The following is a 21,634-nucleotide window of genomic DNA, read 5'->3' on the forward strand; positions in this document are numbered from 1 at the left end:
AGTCGAAAATTTAGAAGCCATAATCGTGGAACCTGATTGTGTGACTCCCAAAGTAAATCTGGTCAGTATATTTATCTAAAATGAATTATGGTTTATTTTATAAAAAGTTACCAAGCGTTTAATAAGGTCGAGTAACTGTTTCAGACCGGATGTTGCTGATATCAACGTTTATACACACTGATTATGTGCAAAATGGGTATAATTCGATATCCAGTAGATATTTTTACCTCTGAAGAGCCTTTGAAAATGCACAATTTGCTAAGTATCCTGTTTTTCTCTACAAAAGAATTGTAAAATAGAAGAAATAAAAATATTTTTAAAAAAAGATAGAAATACGATATATATATATATATATATATATATATATATATATATATATATATTGGGCGTGGCTCAGAGTCTGAGGAGTTAGGGTGCGGAGTTGTATGTTCTAGTTTCGATTTTAACTGATAGTATCCATGTCAGATATATATATATATATATATATATATATATATATATATAATATAAAGTTTTGATCTCACTACTATATATTTAGGCTCAATATAATAATCAATAGAGGGAAGTGTCTCTATAATTCTTTGACTTCTATTAAACGATTCATCCTACATTAGGGAGCTCATACCTTTAAGCTGGAGTTATCAGGTAGAACGTATAATGAAAGTGCATATGTTTTAAATAGACAATAAAGATAAATCAATGCAGCAGTGACCATAATAACAAAATTGGCCTAAAACTTATTGGTATATGAACGATTACTGAATTTTCAATTATATAGATCCAGTAATACGACATATATATTGATCGATTGATCGATGCCTTCATTCAGTCTCAAGAGACGATAGATACACCCCTGTAACGGAAACGGTGTGTGTAATTGTGAGGCAAGTGTTGTGCAAGGTCCAACCACACCTGAATCGGCACTGCTTAGTCTAGTGGCAAGAAGTGCTAGATGATTGGGAAAATGGAATTCCCAAATGGCACCCATTTTAGTATTAACCATGCTTAACGTTGCTTATATATATATATATATATATATATATATATATATATATATATATATATATATATATATATATATATATTCTAGGTTAATATTTTCTAGAGGTAAAGTAACCGGATGAAGTTTTAACAAGGTTAAAACAAGAGTGCTCAATACCGAAGTAGGGCAAGATATACTTTTTATTTGTTTGGCATAAGCATTAATATATTGCTACACATTCATGAACATGTTTTGGTCAACGTTACAAGTAACTAGAGATCTCTTCAGGCGATATTGCTTTTACAAAGTTTAGTCCGTAATGATTACATGCTCATGAATGTATAGCAACCTTTATATATATATATATATATATATATACATATATATATATATATATATATATATATATATATATATATATATATTTGCTTATTAAAAAGATACTAGGATTTTCAATATCAGTTAGCGTGACGATTTCCTTTGTTTAAATGCAACACATGTTTACGTGTAGCTCATTTGCCATAAGTATATTTTTATCATTTATAAATATGACTTAAACAGTTTCCAAAGGATGAAGAAATTTACTTTGCTTAAATGTCTTCTTTTTTTTTACTTTTTCAAATTACACTTTATCTATCTATATATATATATATATATATATATATATATATATAAATTAAAAAAAAAATTCTTAATAATCTATATTTTTCTCCGCAACTGTGTCTACAAATTTTGGACTGGCTTTGCATGCTTTTTTTTATCCTCTCTCACACAACGCACACGTTTTTTTTTTTTTTCCCAGCCTGCTTTGTAGTATAGCTCATATTTTAGTTATAGTCTGATAGTAGTTGTAGTAGTTTTATTATAGTGATTGTTTTCTTTTTTTTTTGTTTGTTTAACCATATATATATATACATCTACAAAACCAACTTTTTTATTCTTTGCTATTATTATTATTATTATTATTATTATTATTATTATTATTATTATCGGCATGTATGAATTAACTCTCACTGTTTTCTTCAATTGCTTATTTTTTTTTAATAAAATATTAATATAAATGATAGTCCCAATAATCAGTATAAACAATTATCCCAGTAATTTGTCAAGCTTACATTTGATATTAAATTAAGTTTATTTTAGGTAGAACCTCAAAAATAGATAATCTTATGAACATATATACATATACATACGATAAATGAACTAAAAAAATAATCTAGAAAAAAAATTAATTTCTTCTAAAAAAGCAAACCTATCAAAATAGTAGAAGCTCTACCTGATTAAGAGGAGCAATTCATAAATTAAAAAGATGAGAATAAAAAAAATACATAGGACTTTATTAAATCCGGTAAATAATGAAAATGAGAGGTCATGCCATGCATGCATGCATATATATATATATATATATATATATATATATATATATATATATATATGCAAACTCAAGGCGACAAAATATAAAATAAGAACATCATATAGTGTATTTCCTTATGTGTTAAAATTGTTTCGTAACCATTTGGGCAAATTTAAGCATTATATTATTTAAAAAATATTCCAAAAATAGCTACTCTTCAGGCACCAAAATACATTCATTATACGAATGTATTCACAATCCCTATTTTAAGGGCACAAGCAGTTTGAAATCCCCTTGTTCATCCTCAAATAAAATAAAATGAGGATGAACCATCATCCTCAAATAAAATGAGGATGAAAACCAGGTGAGTCCAAACTGCTTGTGCCCTTAAAATAGGAATTATGAATTCGTATATATATATATATATATATATATATATATGACAAATGTATTTTAGTGTCTGAAGAGTAGCTATTTTTTAAATATTTTTAAATAATGTTTAAATTTGCCCAAATGGTTACAAAACAATTGTATCAAATAAGGAAATGCACCATATGATGTTCTTATTTTATATTTCATGTTCTTGATTTTGCAAAAATATTATACGCATGCTCCATTATGAAAACCGATAATCATGAAGTTTAATTGATTGAGTCAATTAATATTGACTTTGATCTTATTGGTATATGAACATTACCAAATTTTTAATATATAAACTTTTTAGTTAAAAGAAAATATTAATAAGATGTATGTATAGTTTTTTTGTTTAAATTTAATTCAGAAAAACATCAATTTTAAGAGTAGAAATTTATTGCTTTATTCAAAATAAAGAATGCAGTTCAGATTTGGAAAAAAAATCTGATCTTTTTGCAAATAATCAATTTCTATTTTGAAAATTGATGTTTTTCTTAATGAAATTTAAAAAAAAAAAAAAAAAAAAAAAAAAACTAAATTTCATTTGCTCTATCACGTATATTGAGCTATTCTCTTTTTGGCTAGGATTGTCTTATATAATATTACCTCCAAAAAATATTCTGTAGGACTCTATACCACATGATTAATTAATCTGTGATCCTATTCAGCTCAGGATTCTGATATATATATATATATATATATATATATATATATATACCTATTTACTATGCCTCCCCACGGGACAGAGTTAGACACCAGGGTCGTTTTTTAACGTGGCGAAAAGGTGCAAAAATAAAAAGTTGTCTCAGTCGTGAAGGATTGATCCTCCACCGAAAGAGAACAAGAAATGAAACCTTCTTTTGCTGAAAGTTGATTTTCGTTTTTCATTAAGAATTCCGCTTTGAATATAAGCGTTGTTGCCTAAAGAGGTCTCTAGTTACTAAATACTAGAAAACCAAAACATACTCATGACTGTGTAGCAACACATTACTGCTTATGTAAAGACAAATTAAAAGTATATATATATATTAGTAATAACATGGCATAGTGGATAATGCACTTGATAGAATTTAGTTGTAAAGTTACACTCTTCGAGAGGTTGAAGGTATGAGTGACGCTTAAAGTACAATTGCAAATAATTTAGGACTTCTATCCAATCATGGCTAACAGAACAAGGACATGCTAGCTCTGTGGATTAAATAAAAGGATTCCGTTCAAACTTTCGTGCAGATTCCTAGAGTTCGACAAGGTACACCTGAAGAAGGTCTGAGGTGACATTTATCGGAACGTTGTGTAAATAAGTCAATATGAGAACAGTAGTTTGAAGAATTCCAATAAAACAAAGTAAAATTAAACAAAAAAAAAATGTATTAAAAAAAATTATTTTTAAGATTTAAAATAATTTGTTTCATTTCATTGAAGTCAATTTCCATTTTAAAGAAACGCAGTAATTTTCTTTTAAAAATCGTTTTCATAAAATACCACCATACTGACAGTTTTTTTTTTTAGTTCTTTTTTATCACTTGACCTCATATTCCAAGTGTTATTTTTAAGTTTTCTTTCAAAGCAAAACTCTAAACATTTGAAATTATTTCCGATCAGCAATATATCTCCACATGGGACAATTGATATAAGCAGGATTAACTTATTAATATATTTGCTCTACTTTTTTGTCTATCTAATACAGAACACTATCAGACCGTATATATATATATATATATATATATATATATATATATATATATATATATATATATATATTCTGAATTTATCCTATTCGTGTGAACGTTTTAAATAAACAACAATAACAATAACTTATGGATTTAAACAGTAAAAATCCTATATAAATGTTTTGCTGGTAAAAGGTTGTAGAATGTTAATTTCTAGGTTAATCTGAGTTCCTTCAATGGAATGAAACACAAACGTTTCTGTGTAGTTTACTTACCATAAGTATTTTTTATACCAATTCTACTACTTCTACCTGGTACCTTTCTGGCTATCTTGTTAATGTAAAGACCTAGCAAGTCAATTACCCAAGCATAGTCTGGGAACCCATGGTAATATCAAAGTTTTTGTTTTTTCTAGTCCAGTATTCATTGTTACATTTAATTAATGTTCTTCTAGCTTATTTTACTATCAAAACAAGAAATTGATAGAGTAAAATAAGCTATAAGAACAATAAAAAACAGATAACTAAACTACATACATACAATTATTAATAAATTCAGAATAGTTAAGTTATATAGTTTGTTTCTGGTAATATAAATAAAAACTATTTTTGTGCTAAATGAATTTGAATAATATATCCTAATATAGATATTTTTTTAAATGAAGGGCTTGGAACTAAAGATAATTTATAATAACAATGAACATAGACTTTGGTAGAGTAATGAGAGCTGAAATAAAATTATGACATTCAATACTCAAATATTAAAATCAGTTCAATGGTTTAACCTTCAGATCAAACAGAGCTATAGAGTAAAATAGAGTAACAGTATTTAAAGTCAAAGTATAGGCTTGAGTGAAGTATAAATGTATAACAGAGAAAACCATTTTCAGTGTGATAGGAAGATTAGGCATACGATCGTTTCTGAGATGATTAGGGATTTAAAGATAGTATAAATTTATGACTTTGAATACTCAGAATACTGCAGCTTTTGAAATACGCTCAATAATTGAATCTTCATCTCAAGCAGAGCTATAATAGAGTAAGTTGAGACAAATAAATTTATAATATTTCATTACAGTTGCTAGAATTCAAGATCAAAAAAGATTAGGCATACAATCGTTTCTGAGACGATTAGGGATTTTAATTTTTATTTATTTATTTATTTAAGAAGAAAGTTTTTTACCTTTTGGTTTCAGTATATCTCTTCATTTACTGAAGATCCCAATTGAGATCAAGCAAAAAAAAAAAATATTAATTTTATTTTACTTTTGACAAAATTATATTAACACATACACATCAATTTATAATACTTCCATATTCAAAAAATGAAAACAAAAATTCTTAATCGTCTCAGAAACGATCGTATGCCTAATCATTGCTGATCTTAAGTTCTTAAAACTGAAATAATGCTCTAACTTTATGTTACAACTTCCTCTCTCTCTCTCTTTCTAATGTATATAGTTTATATCAACATTTAGAATGGCCTTTGGAAATGCGATGACATTTTAGAAACACTTGTGCTTCGTCAGGGTTGAAAGATAGCAATCGATTATCATTAATGCAGTACATGTGTTCCTGAAACATAATTTCATTTACATAGGCCATTCTAAATATTTATATAATAAATATGTATAAAGTTCTACATAATATTGAGCAGTCTTGAAGAAACATGTTGGTTTTAGTTAATTATATATCAATATATCTGTTGAAACTCAACTGAACACATGAAATAAATAACTACAAAACAAAAGTAAAGTAGAACAGATATATTGAAATCTAGAAAGTATATACAATATTTACATAAAGTCCATTGGTACAGTCATAGGGAGACCGTCGCCGGAGAAGGTGTCGGCTGGGTGGTCATCGACTCTCGATCTCGTGTCTCTCTGAGACTCTCACTGGGTCTCTCTCGTCTTTACGGTATCAACGGTATTTATATAGTTGACACTCTACGTATGCTAATTAGGTAGATCCTACTGCAACAATATCTGAACTTGTTTAATATATATATTTAAAATTGTACAGGTCAGAAAAACATTGGTACAGAAAACAGCATGGCTGACAAGAGCCTAACATTATTTACCATTAACTGGTCCCCCTTATGTTAAGCTTGAAACCGACGATACCAATGTTTTTCTGACCTTCTGTACAATTTTAAATAAATAAATATTAAGCCCTTGTATTAAAAAATTTTTCTTTGTAATGGAGCACTTTGTTAGAATTCTTTCCCAGAAAACAGTAAACAAAAATGTGCGTGTCTGTGTGTCGTCATTGACAGAACTCAGATACGAGTATACATTTTGCTCATTAGGATTGAGCTCAGCTACAAAGTGTTTTAGGTGGTCCATGAGGCGCAACTTTGTGTCGCACACACATCAGATGTTGGCATTTGCTGTGGCAAACATGTGCTTGACATGCAGGTTCAGGAAGGCATCTTGCAGCAGGTTGCCAGGGTGCATCTTACTTAGTGAATTAAACACGTTCTCAGGTACCAACCAACCATATATATAATATATATATATATATATATATATATATATATATATATATATAAACATAATTATGTTCAGACGCTGATCACCAAAGTTAAACAAAATTAAACCTGCTTAGTACCACAACCTAAAGGCAGTAAATCCCCTGACTGAGATTTAATTGCAACTGGAGACTACTTGTTAATTCAACATGCCCTAGGAAGGACCCCAGCTCAACCCGCGATGAGTATTTTATTAGAGATCAATTTATCGATATTTTAAATATACTTTTTGTCTCAAATAAATATAGCAACGGCTGACTAATTATTACATACATATACTTATTATTTTTTTTTTTTTTAGATTCTAATTATTTCACATTCATTAGTTTTAACTTTTTTTTTTTTTTTTTTTTTTTTTTTAGATTCTAATTATTTCACATTCATTAGTTTTAACTTTTTTTTTTTTTTTTTTTTTTTTTTTAGATTCTAATTATTTCACATTCATTAGTTTTAACTTTTTTTTTTTTTTTTTTTTTTTTTTTAGATTCTAATTATTTCACATTCATTAGTTTTAACTTTTTTTTTTTTTTTTTTTTTTTTAGATTCTAATTATTTCACATTCATTAGTTTTAACTTTTTTTTTTTTTTAACCCTCTTTTACAAAAAAAGGTTTACACAGGGTAGGAAATAATCGAAACCACTTTTTTTTTTTTTTTTTTTTTAATTTTATACATACAAAATTATCTAATAGTCATTGTTTAGATATATTTTAAGGTTTTATTTTTAGCCATTTTATTTTTGTTGTCCCTTATGTTTGTTTTAAAGAGCTGGATTTTTTAGCATTTTTGATTCTTAAAAAAAACAAAAAAAAAACAGATTGGCCTTTTTTTTCCCCCCCACCAACCACACAGAATTGAAGCACTTATTTTTTAACCTCTTACACGCATCCCTATCTCTTCCCACCCCTATCCCCTTACCCCTTCCAGTGTAGTTGCTTATTTTCATTATTATTATTATTTATTTTTGTACTTGGAATATTGACAGATTTAATGTTAGTCTCTCACTTGTAGTACAGTTCACACACTGTAGAAACGTAGACCACTCTACTGTACCGTGTGCAAGGAGATCAGAAAAAAAGGCTCAAACCAGGGAAGCCAAAATTTGTAGGCCAGGAATTTCTTTTCCCTTTATTTTTATTTATTTTTATTTATTTTTTTGTTGTCCATGAGGAGATATTTGCTCAAGAGATGCCTTACTTTACTTTAAGAAAAAGTCATATGTTTGTCTATATAATTTAATATTCTAAAATTTAAAGAATTTTTTATATAATTATACAAATAATTTTTATTCATTTTTTTTTTTTAAATTTATTCGAAAGAATTTCATTTTACAAACGCAAAAATAATTTTTAATCGTTTTTTATTATATTGTTTAGTTTTAATTTAAAAAAAAAATTTGTTTCTTTTTTTTTTCATACAAAAATACTTTATTCAATTTTTAATTCATTCAAAAACGTTTAGTTACCCAAAGAATAGGTTTTTCTTTTGTAAATTCTATTATTTAAATAAGTCTTATGTAAATTAGTTTTATTTAAGTTATCTCAAAAGTTAATTTTTTTTAAATTATTCTAATGTTCTTTTTTCATTTATCTTAAATTTTACAAACATATTTTTATTCAATTTCTAATCCGAAACATTTTCCTTACTAAAAGAAAGTTTTTACCTTTTTTTTTTTTTTTAATTCTATTAATTTATTAAATTAGTTTATTTAAATAATCCCAGAAGTCTAATTTTTTAAATTTATCCTACGGATTTTTTCATTTTTTATTTAATCATACAAAAACATTCTTAATCAATATTAATCTGAGAGCGTTACTTAAAGAAATACTATTTTCTTTTCTTTTTAAAAATCTATTAGAATATAACCTCCACAGTTTTAATTTTTAAAAATTTATTTTAATATTTTTTTTAATCCTACAAAGATATTTTTATTTAATTTCTAATTAATCTGATAATTTTTTCATTACTGATAGAAAAAAATTATTTTTTTTATTTTCTTTCTAAAATTTTATTCTTTAGGTTAGTCTTAGTTAAATATTTTTCATGATAAAGAATTTTTTTTGATATTTCCAAAAAAAAAAAAAAAAATCTTAGCTAAATTTAACATAAAATCCTAGCGTTAACCTAAGCTCAATTTTCCTTGTATATTTAATAGGGATATTTTTGAGATGAGGATTGATAAATTTGAATTATTCATCTTAGGCATAATTTTCACCAATCTTTAGGTACATTTTCTTCGAACTATAATGGAACTTACTGGAACTTACATCTCTCAGAATTTGTACTGAAATTGTCTACGTGGATTTGTGATACAATAAATAAAGGCGTTGAGTAAGACTGTTTTCAGCGATAGTCTCGTGGAGGTTAGAGATTCAATCCTTACTTGAGGCGATACTAAGAATAAAATAAAAATTACTTAACAACTTTCTTATGGCAGACAGAACGAGATTAATCTACCCTGAGTATAAATAAAGTTTGAAATTCCTTATAGAATCCTGTGTTCGAAAAAGATACACCTGAGGAAGGTCGAAAGTTGCATCATTCGAAGTTTTGAGAGAATTATGTTCAAGATGAGGATAGTAGTCCGAATAATACAAATAATATATTTAATATTTTGTTTTTTATTTAAAATTCATCTTGCGATAGGAATTTTTGTTGCAAATATTTCTAGTTTCTTCATTTTTTTTGTATTGGTAGGATAGTCTTATATCGGCATTTTATTCACAATTAAGATAGTTAAATAATAAAATAATTTATAATAATTAAGTTTTTAAACTATTATAATAATTCAAATAAATACGTTTGATATCTTCTAATTAAAACTAATCTTGCGATAAGAATTTTTGTTAATACTTTTCGAGTTTCTTCATCCTTTTTAGTATTGGTAAGATAATCTCCTATTGGCATCTCATTAACAATTAAGATAGTTATATAAGTAAATTATTTTATAATGATTAAGCTTTTAAACTATTCTATTTCGTTTTCTTCTTGATGGAATATAAATCCAAATGATATTTTTTTTTTTAATTCTTTCAAGAATGAAAAAAATTTTTAGTAAATTTTAAACCAGATTGAATTTGAAAACATTTTATTTCAAATCTGTTCATAAAAGTGTTAATTTTTAAAGGAGCAAATAAATTTTTAGTGGATTTTTAACAAAAATTAATGGATTTTTAATGAAAACTGTGAATTAATGGACGTTTTTAAATGGATTTTTTAATGAAGTTGTCAATTAATTTATTAAAAACTTATATATTTATCATCTATATATATATAAAATTCACTGAAAGTACCCCTTTTCTTTCACTACTTACTATATTATTAGGCTTCCCTAGTTTTGGGTACATGCCTGCCCCTGCCCCGCCGAGTGAGCGACCACCCCATGCTTCCCCTGCTTTCTACGCTGCTACGGAGATTTTCGGTGCAGCACCAGGCAGTCATGTGACCAGTCATGTGACTGCTGGCGTACAAAGAACTGAACCATCACAACTGCCCGTTAGTAGTTCACCTCTGCACCGGGATTTCACCCAACGCACTACAGGTATAATATTGTTACGCTTTTATCACTACTATTAGTACTGCTACTATGCTATTACTACTACTACTACTACGAGTTATCATTTTGCTTTATTTTTTAATTTCTTTTAGCACATTTTTTGAATATTTACTTTTTTATTTAATTTGTAAGATTTTTCGTTATTGAGTCTTCAATTTATTGAAAAGTTCTGAAAAAAATTTTTTTTAGTTGGGTCTAAAAAACATTTTTTTTTTTTTTTTTTTATGGATAATTTTTATCTTTCTGAGCTTGCCAATTCACTTTAAAAGAAATTTTTTTTTTTTTTTTTTTTTTTTTTTGTGTCTCTGAGAGTTTCATCGGTTTAAAATTGTCATTTCTTCCAGAAAGAATTAAAGTATTATTCAGGAAGGAAATTATTCCAAACTAAAATTGGTTTATAAGTAAATAGCAAACATCTAATTACATTTGATAAACGGAAACGGTTAGAATATAAAGTTATTAATTCCAAATTTAATTGAATAAGCATTTAAAAAAAAATTTCTTTTACCAAAAATGGTTATTGGAGTTACCGCCCAAGAATGTAACCCATAGAATCGTTAATAAAATCTGTGATCCATATTTTGCACAAATAAACTTTAATCTATGCCTGACCTGTCCACCAAGTTTTAGTCATGAATAATCATTATTTTATTACTGTTCAGTGATATATGGGGGGCACTATAGTGATTGCTTCATCAGAACAATTTTTGAACTGAAGAGGGCCATCGTGACCTAAATCAGAGCAGTGCCAAGGGAGGTATATTTCAAAGCTATTTGACAAGTTCGCACATAGTATCTAGATGTGCTTATCATTATAAAACAAAGACTGTTGGACATTTCTGACTGGATCTTGGTGCACAGCAAAGTTTATTCGTACTAAATAAGGTTGGATTGTGGAGAAGATTGTGAGTTTTATTAATGATTTCATGGATGGAATGTTTGGGAGTCGGGAGGGGAGTCACTTTGTACATCAATATTTTATGTTGAAAATTCTAGTTCAAATTTAATCTTCATAGACCAAAAAAGTGCATTTTAAGATGTTACATATACAAAAGTTGTCATAGTTTGCCTTTAGAACTGATTTGTAAACAACTGTTAGTGAGAAGTTGATTTTTCTTTTCACAAGAAAACAAGAAATTAAGCAAATAAAATTCCAAATTAATACCAACACTAACATGAAGAACATCCACATCAATAATAACACCAATGCCAACACTAGCACTAATATCAACAACAGCAATAAACATAACATAACACCAACACTAATAATAACACTACACTTCCTGATGTTAATAGACAAATTACACCCTTAAATAACTATTACTCCAACTACCCCCTACTAGTCGAGAAAGCAATAATAATAATTCTTAATAAAATAAGATGCTGAAAAATACTCTTATAGTTTTCAGCCAAACATGCTTGGAGATATATATATACTAGCTGTCCCTACACGGCTTTGTCCGAGGTTGTTTTAAGTTTGATTTATACTAACCTACGTAACTATTAATTTTATACTCTAAGTGATCCAAGTTGTATTTTTTGTGACAATGCCTGCAATGTCTAAGTCTCGATGAAGAACAAAAAAACAAAAAAAAACAATGGCAAATTTTTTTTTAAATAAACATTTATTCCTTCTTTTATACATAACTTGTCCATTTGGCATCACTTTTCACTAAAGGGATGGTGGACAGGGGTTCAATTCTTGGTCAAGTTATAAAAAAAAGTCTTAAAGTATGTTATTTCATGCCCTCTTGATAAAACACTCAGCATTATCAGGGAAAAATCAAGGGCAAGTGGAGTAATCTTGGGAATGGAGTAGCGCGCTCTCCTACACATGCACTTGACTATAGTCGGTCACTTAACTTTATACATTTTACTTCAACATATTAGAGCGTTGTTCATATATGTATTTTAATGTCTTGGGGGGGGGGGGGCGGAGGTTCCAAAATAAAAGTATTTTTTTTTAATTAAGAAAAAATTAAATAACAAAAAGGTACTTTTTTAAAAACTTTATTTCCACCTCAGCATACATTGTTAATTTGAAAACTTTTATAAGTTTTCAGGTATGTTGAAAACAAATATCATCTTTTAAATTTGTGTCAGACAAGTAGTTTTCTGGATATTAAGACCTTTATTATCCAATGTAATTCCTTATGTTTTTACTGGAGGCCATGCTTTTTCCCAACTGATAAGTAGTAATGCATATGTGTAAAAAAAAAAAAAAAAAAAAAAAAAAAGAAGCCTCCTTCCTTAACCAATGTTAAGAATGGTTAAGAACGCCATCGACATTTATTAAGTAATACACATTGAAAAAAATGTCTTAATATTCAGAAAACTATTTGCATGCCTCAAATTTAGATGTAATATTCGTTTTCAGCATACTCGAAAACCTTTAAAGTCGACATTTTAAAGGTGATTGTTAAGGCAGAAAGAAAGCAAAAAATTTACCAAAATAAAAAAGATACGGTCTTAAATATAAAGCGTTTAAAAAAAAGTTATTTCCCTTTAATTTTGATATTTTTATAACTTTAAGCAAAAAACAAAAAATTGCTTCTTAGTTATTAGAGCGAAATTTAAAAATCGAAATATTAAGTTTCAAGTAATGGTATCTACTTGTTATGTCGCAGTAACGAACATGTCCAAAAATTACAAAAATAACGATAAGGTAGAAAATTAATTATAAATGAAAATAATTTTAAAGGCAATTAGTGAACATTAAGTTTTGCTAAAAAAAACAGAAACTAGAGAGTTTGACTCGTAACAAGGGAGGTAATAATTTTCTGAAATCCTAGGCAAATTTAGCAAAACTCTGTTTTCGCTAATTATCTCCAAAAACTGTTTTCATTAATAATTAATTTTTTATCTTATCGTTTTGCATAATTTTTGGATATGTTAATTACCTGCGACATGCCGATTAAGTGGTTTTACCTGAAATTAAATATTTCAATTTTTGAATTTCGTTCTAATAGCTAAGAAACCCCACCAAAATTTAAAATTTACTAGTTAGAATTAGGGTTCCTAATTTTTGGTCAGTTGACATTTTCTTAATTGTTTCTGTTTCAATACTTTTGAATTCTTTCTCATGACAAATGCCGATGAAACTCGATCCGTTAATGCATGGTATATTCGTGTTAGTCCGTACTGCATGCAATCGACATTTTTTTTTTTTTTAGAAGAATATGAGCCACGGCAGATGTTGCGCGTTGTTTCACAGCTGCGAGAGTAGTTTACTTTTCTCCCCCACTGCTAAAACTTGAATACCAAGGTCAGAAAATGAGATTGAGAAATTAGCGCCCCCACACCCCAGGAGGGGCGCTTTGAATGGCAAAAAGTACTTGGGCAGCCCCGTTAGCATTCCCCGGAGAGGGCACCTCAATCGATTGGCTATAAACTAACCCCCTTCTCAAAAAGAGAAGGCAAAGACTGAGAGGGTGGACCTCCTAGAACTGCACAGAACTAACTTCTCACAGCAAAATCCATAGGGACCTGGATCATTGCAGGAATGGTCTAATCTCTGTTGATTTTGGAGGCCGAGGATCTGTAGAATATTTCTCACGACTTCTGTGGGTGAAGATCTTAAGGACAAGCATCAGGACCAAAACATTGATCCCAGCACAATCTTTTTTTTTTGTTTTTTTTTTTATCTTTTTCCAAATTTGGTTAGATGTAGTGTTATATATATAATATATATATATATATATATATGAATGTGGAAATGTTTTTTGGCGTTTTTGTTTTCTATTATATGTCACCTTTTATCTACACCAATCCTTAATTTATGAAGCTCAATGTAATTACAGAGCATATAACATATACAAACTTCTTCACTCAGTATTTAGTATATATAACTTTGCATTAGAAAAATACTGGATGGTCCCCCTACAAAAGTTAGATACTCCTACTCGTGGAATCGTTACTAAAATTCAAAACCTTTTCTGTACTCCATCCATATTTTGTTGAAATAAACTTCAGTCTATGCTTGACTTGCCCACCAAGTTTCAATAATGAATGTTCAACAGTTCTAGTTCTATTACCATTCAATAATAAACACATCTGGATACGATGTGACAAAATTGTCAATAACTCTGAAATATTCCGCTGTTGGAACTGTCTGGATTTTTGACTGCGATGGTCCTTTTCCGGTCAGGAATAATCTACGTATTCTTTTGATACACAATCTCTGAGATAACCCTGTAGATTAAAAAAAAATATATATATATATATATATATGGGGAGCAGTGGAGGGGGTTAAGGTTCGTCGAGTGTGAAGCCCATTCTGGATCACACCTCCTACTAATGAGATGATCACCAAAGTGTCCTCACTCCTGTATTCACTTTAAGCGTATGCTCAGACACTCTGAAAATTTTTTGTTAATATTTATAAGTTTTGTAGCTTGAAATAATTCAAACGTTGCACATGGCCATTGTCTCTTATTATTATAATTATTATAGTTTGCATGTATTGCTTGCCTCATTTGTTGTGAATTATTTGTCAAAAGCCAGTCCATATTTGTTTCACATTGATTTTAATGGGTTTTTTTTTTTCAGATTCAATCTCCAAACATTTAGTTTATGTTAATATCCTTAATATTTTTTTGATGCTGATTGATAAATTGAATTTTTATTTTTAGATTACTATCTTCGCCTTAGTAAGCTATTTACATAACATTTCTGCCGAAGAAAGTTGGAGGTTACACCGCCCAAAATGGTGTGACCCCCCCCCCCAAAAAAACAAGTAACATGATAATAGTATTTATTTTCGAACTGTTATCCCCATCTTCATAGTTGTTGTTTTGGCCAACTCATCCTCTGGCCTTCTTCAAGTGATTAACCATGACGGGATAGGAATGCTGAGTCTTGTAACTGTGTCCCCAGTAATTACTGCCTTCCATAGTTGTCGTTGTCTCACCACGTTTTGGCCAACTGATCCTCTGGCCTGCTTTGGGTAGGATTGAAACTACTACCTGGAACCATAGAGACTAAACACCTTTATCCATTGTGTCACGAGCACCGAAGGGCTATCAAGGTTGGATTTTTGGATCTTATAAACCCAAGTTTTCATTCTTATATGGTTTTCTATTTTGGATCCGTATCAAATGATACTATATATTATTTTTTTTTTTTTTTATTAGAATCCTTTGAGATGAGTAATTTGTGTATTTATCAAAAAAATAAAATACACAAATTATTCATCTCAAATGGTTTCTAATAAAAAAAAAAAAAAAAAAATGATAGTCTGAATAATATGCTTTTTACATTTGCGGATTGATCATTCGTATTCTTCAGACCACTGTTCTCATCTTGAGTGTTATTTTCACAACGTTTCAGCCGATGTAACATCCGACCTTCTTCAGGTGTAGCTTGTCGAACTTGGGAATCTTTCTGTGGAACTCAAGAATCTGCACGAAATTTCGAACAGAACCTTTTATTTAATTCATGGTGATAGCATGCTCTTGTTCTGTCAGCCATGACTGGATAGAAGTCCTAAGTAATTAACCATTGTATTCTGAGTGTTGCCTGCACTGAAGATCGAACCTTCAACCTCTATAAGACTACTGCAAGTGAATTTTACCAAGTACTTCATTCCTTGCACCACGGATCCTTGCAGATTAAATAAAGGGCTCCGTTTGAGTTACATGTAGATTCCAGAATTCGACAAGATACACCTAAAGAAGGTTTGAGATAACATCGACCGAAACGTTGTGAAAATAACACTCAAGATGAGAACAGTGGTCTGAAGAACCCAAATAATGCGAATATACTTTTTAGTTTATTCATTTTTCTCTTTTTAAAAAATTTTCCATGAGATTTATTTGTTAGTCATTTTGTAAACACTTTTTAATTTTAAGGATTATTTAAAAATAGGATATCAAATGCTATGCTTAAAATAGGATATCAAATGCTATGCTTAAAATAGGATATCAAATGCTATGCTTAAAATAGGATATCAAATGCTATGCTTAAAATAGGATATCAAATGCTATGCTTAAAATAGGATATCAAATGCTATGCTTAAAATAGGATATCAAATGCTATGCTTAAAATAGGATATCAAATGCTATGCTTAAAATAGGATATCAAATGCTATGCTTCAAATAGGATATCAAATGCTATGCTTCAAATAGGATATCAAATGCTATGCTTTAAATAGGATATCAAATGCTATGCCTTAAATAGGATACCAAAGCGAACATTTAAAAATATTATAACAGTTTAATTTAATATCAAATACTACATTTAAAATAGGATATCAAATGCGACATTTAAAATAGGATATCAAATGCAGCACTTAGAATAAGATATCAAATGCTAGATTTAACAAGATATCAAATGCTACGCTTAAAATAGGATATCAAAGCAAACATTTAAATATATTATAACAGTTTAATTTAATATCAAATACTACATTTAAAGTAGGATATTAAATGCTACATTTAAAATAGCATATATAGTTAATATAATATAGTTATATTTAGCATATGATATCAAATGCGACATTAGAATAGGATATCAAATGCAGCATTTAGAATAGGATATCAAATGCATCGTTTAGAATAGGATATCAAATGCATCGTTTAGAATAGGATATCAAATGCATCGTTTAGAATAGGATATCAAATGCATCGTTTAGAATAGGATATCAAATGTAAAATATAAATATACTATACTGTAACAGTTTAAATATGATATCAAACATAACACTTGCAATTGCTGTAACTGTTTAAATATACAAAATGTAACAGTTATTATTATATCGCACGTAAAAGTTTAGTTATGATATCATATGTAACATTTAAATAAGTTATAACTTATATACAAGTGTAACATTTTAAATAGGATATCAAATTCGACATTTGAATATGTTGTTACAGTTTAATTTAATATCAGATGTAGTATTTGGAATAGGATATTAAATGTAACATGTTAAATATGTTGTGACAGTTAAAATATCTCAAATGTAAATATTGTTTTGATCAGACAATTGTTCTCATCTTGAGTGTTATTTATGCAGCGTTGCATTCGATGTAGCCTTTGACCCTCATCAGGCATGTTGGTTTTTATATTAGAAAATAAAGGAGAAATCAAATGTAGCATTTAAATATGATGTCATATGTAGCATTTAAATATGATGTCAGATGTAGCATTTAAATATGATGTCAGATGTAGCATTTAAATATGATGTCATATGTAGCATTTAAATATGATGTCAGATGTAGCATTTAAATATGATGTCATATGTAGCATTTAAATATGATGTCAGATGTAGCATTTAAATATGTCATATGTAGCATTTAAATATGATGTCATATGTAGCATTTAAATATGATGTCAGATGTAGCATTTAAATATGATATCAGATGTAGCATTTAAATATGATGTCAGATGTAGCATTTAAATATGATGTCAGATGTAGCATTTAAATATGATGTCAGATGTAGCATTTAAATATGATGTCAGATGTAGCATTTAAATATGATGTCAGATGTAGCATTTAAATATGATGTCAGATGTAGCATTTAAATATGATGTCAGATGTAGCATTTAAATATGATGTCAGATGTAGCATTTAAATATGATGTCAGATGTAGCATTTAAATATGATGTCAGATGTAGCATTTAAATATGATGTCAGATGTAGCATTTAAATATGATGTCAGATGTAGCATTTAAATATGATGTCAGATGTAGCATTTAAATATGATGTCAGATGTAGCATTTAAATATGATGTCATTTGTAGCATAAAAATATGATGTCAGATGTAGCATAAAAATATGATGTCAGATGTAGCATTTAAATATGATGTCAGATGTAGCATTTAAATATGATGTCAGATGTAGCATTTAAATATGATGTCAGATGTAGCATTTAAATATGATGTCAGATGTAGCATTTAAATATGATGTCAGATGTAGCATTTAAATATGATGTCAGATGTAGCATTTAAATATGATGTCAGATGTAGCATTTAAATATGATGTCAGATGTAGCATTTAAATATGATGTCAGATGTAGCATTTAAATATGATGTCAGATGTAGCATTTAAATATGATGTCATTTGTAGCATTTAAATATGATGTCATTTGTAGCATAAAAATATGATGTCAGATGTAGCATAAAAATATGATGTCAGATGTAGCATTTAAATATGATGTCAGATGTAGCATTTAAATATGATGTCAGATGTAGCATTTAAATATGATGTCAGATGTAGCATTTAAATATGATGTCAGATGTAGCATTTAAATATGATGTCAGATGTAGCATTTAAATATGATGTCAGATGTAGCATTTAAATATGATGTCAGATGTAGCATTTAAATATGATGTCATATGTAGCATTTAAATATGATGTCATTTGTAGCATTTAAATATGATGTCATTTGTAGCATAAAAATATGATGTCATTTGTAGCATAAAAATATGATGTCAGATGTAGCATTTAAATATGATGTCAGATGTAGCATTTAAATATGATGTCAGATGTAGCATTTAAATATGATGTCAGATGTAGCATTTAAATATGATGTCAGATGTAGCATTTAAATATGATGTCAGATGTAGCATTTAAATATGATGTCAGATGTAACATGTAGCAGTGTCTATACAATAGCTAGGTACGTCAATTACCATGTTTATCTCGCTTTTACCACACTTTGTATTTAGAAAGAAAGAAAATTATTAGTGAAATTTCATATGAAAATTATGCAATTCAGTATTTGCATAAGCGAGTAACTATGATTTTTGTACAGCGAAAAAACTCATTGCATATATATATACATGGCATAATCGTGTTGACACACCAAAGTTAAGCAACATTGAGCCTGGTTAGTATCAGATGGGTGACCATTTGGGAATTTTAGGCACTTTATGTGCTCTCCGCTTATCTTGGCATTTGTTTCCAGTCGTCCTGTACTTCACTTGCCACTGGTATTTAACAATGTCATCTCAGGAAAGATGTAGTTGGAGATTACACTCCTCCTTCCACAAAAAATTCATGCACAAGCAACCCTTTGTGGGTATCCATAGTCTGTACAAGACTGAAGGAGCCTGCTTTATATATATATATATATATATATATATATATATATATATATATATATGTGTGTGTGTGTGTATTTCTTGTGTCTATTTTTTGTGTCTTACCAAAACAAAGATCACAAAGCTTCAAACAAATGTTCATGTTATGCTAATTTCTTTATATTTTTAAAACACGTATCTAGTTGAAAGTAAATTCCATAGACTTATGTGAGATTTAAACTGAAACATTGGCATTGTAAAGACTACTGCCTTATTAATGTGTACTCTGCTTACTTCGTTTTGCTCATCCAATCATGTTTTTATTTACATATAAAGAAACAAACTCCAAAAACACCATTTTTAATAGTATATAGATTAATATGTTCATAGCAGGTTTTAGAAAATTTTCATATTTGATAGTGAAATTTTAATAGCTATGTAGCGTTCCAGTGGATGAATTATATCATTCTAGGCTGTAACGAAACACCTCTGATTGGCATCTTGTAGTTCAGAGTTGAAGTCTTTGTTTTGCAAACAAGTCATAAGCTGTTGCTCAATAGATAGTGACGTCTCTGTTTTTTTTTTCTGTTTTTTTTCTTATGTAATATTTTAACATTCAACAAAAGGAAGCAAATCGGCATTTATGTAGCTGCGTTTTCATCTATGAACGATCAAGGAAACAAAGTCTTTTTACATACATGCGCGGTTGCTAGTCTTCCATTCTTCTGATCATTGCTAAACCATGTGTGGGCCATGATCGATCTCCTTTCGGTTATTAGTCTGTTTAACTTAAGAGGAATCTACTCATGCAATGAAACACAATGGAGATTTGTTCAGATTTCAAAGGTTTTATTCAGAGAGTTTACTCTTTGGGGGAGAGACCATGTAAATTATTTCTTAATTTGCTTGTTTTTCTCGTGTAGTCTTAATCGTGGCGACACAAGGGCGGAGTCCTGAGGCAACATTCACTTAGATTTTTACATTATCGACCACATCTTGTCTGTGCTGCTTTCCGGCTGAGACTGACTTTTAAAAATCCTTTAGTTTCTCTTCTCACAGGTGTGACGTCATCCTCTCTTATATTTTAGCACCTGCATTTCTAGCACATTTTGTCTAAGGAGCTAAACTTTGACCCCCCCCCCCCAACCTGGTTCCAATTACACAAACTTGCATCTATTTCTGTTTGCTGTTAGGTTACCCTGACGTATACTCTATGTAACCCTTGCCAAAATTCATACTAGTTAACATGATCTCTACTTACTGACATAGGATCCCAATATATAACACTTATTGCAGTCGTCTGCTTGTTAATCACAGCAGTTGTAATAGCTATTACAACTCTTAGCATAAAATCATTTGGGGTTTAACAATGCTTTCGGAGTATTCAGCTTTTTCATTTTGAGTACACATATCCCCAAACTATTCCCTTTAGGGGAATGGGAACAGTTGTTGCAAAACTGGCTCCGCAATCCAGAAAAAAAGTATAGTTGCCACATCTGAGCTGGTGTATCTACTACTAGTCTCTCACTCTTTGACAGGGTCTATAAAAGAGTATCAAATCTATTAGATTCTGCATTGTCAGCCAAGCTCCAATCTTTTTTCTCATCGCCGCAATGTCACATCCCTCTGCCTTGTTTTATAATAAGTACTTTAGTGGAATGTACTCTGAACTTATTGCACTTGTACCTCCTGCCGACATATATACTAACCCAACAAGTAGCAAAATCCCACCCCTTCACTGTTGAGTTCTCTAGATCGTGTGTCAAATAGACGGAAGGTTCTGCGCTGTCAGCCAAGCTCCATCCTTTTTTCTATCGGTACAATATCGCATCCCTGTGCCTGTTTTGCACATACTTTACTCGAATGTGCTCTGATAAACTCATCGCACTGGTACTCCACCCCTCCCTCCGACATACGGACTCTCGATTTCATGGAACACCAAATGTTAGACATATTTGCACATATTGAACGGTTTTTAGAACTGAATTTCCAAACTAACCTATCTCTGGCCAGGTATTTATCCATCCCTCTTTATCTCAAATTCATCCTTATCTCATTTCTTCACATGTTTTGCTTGGCCTTCCCTTGCCAACTGACCCCGCTACCT

General features: G+C 29.4%; 1 protein-coding gene across 3 annotated transcripts in view; it reads left to right on the forward strand.

The window, feature by feature from the left end:
* Positions 1-21,634, forward strand: part of LOC145255668 (RNA-binding protein Musashi homolog 2-like) — a 709,158-nt gene that overhangs the window by 609,384 nt on the left and 78,140 nt on the right. For 2 of the 3 annotated variants that reach the window (XM_080114227.1, XM_080114228.1), the window contains one exon: positions 10,277-10,492. The exons of the other annotated variant lie outside the window; for it this stretch is intronic. In XM_080114227.1, the coding sequence (XP_079970353.1) occupies positions 10,277-10,492 (216 nt within the window). The remainder of the gene's footprint in view (positions 1-10,276; positions 10,493-21,634) is intronic. 3 annotated transcript variants of the gene reach the window in all.

The sequence above is a fragment of the Euprymna scolopes genome, chromosome 31 (genome assembly GCF_053919585.1).
Source record: "Euprymna scolopes isolate OS-2025 chromosome 31, ASM5391958v1, whole genome shotgun sequence".
Lineage (NCBI taxonomy): Eukaryota > Metazoa > Mollusca > Cephalopoda > Sepiida > Sepiolidae > Euprymna > Euprymna scolopes.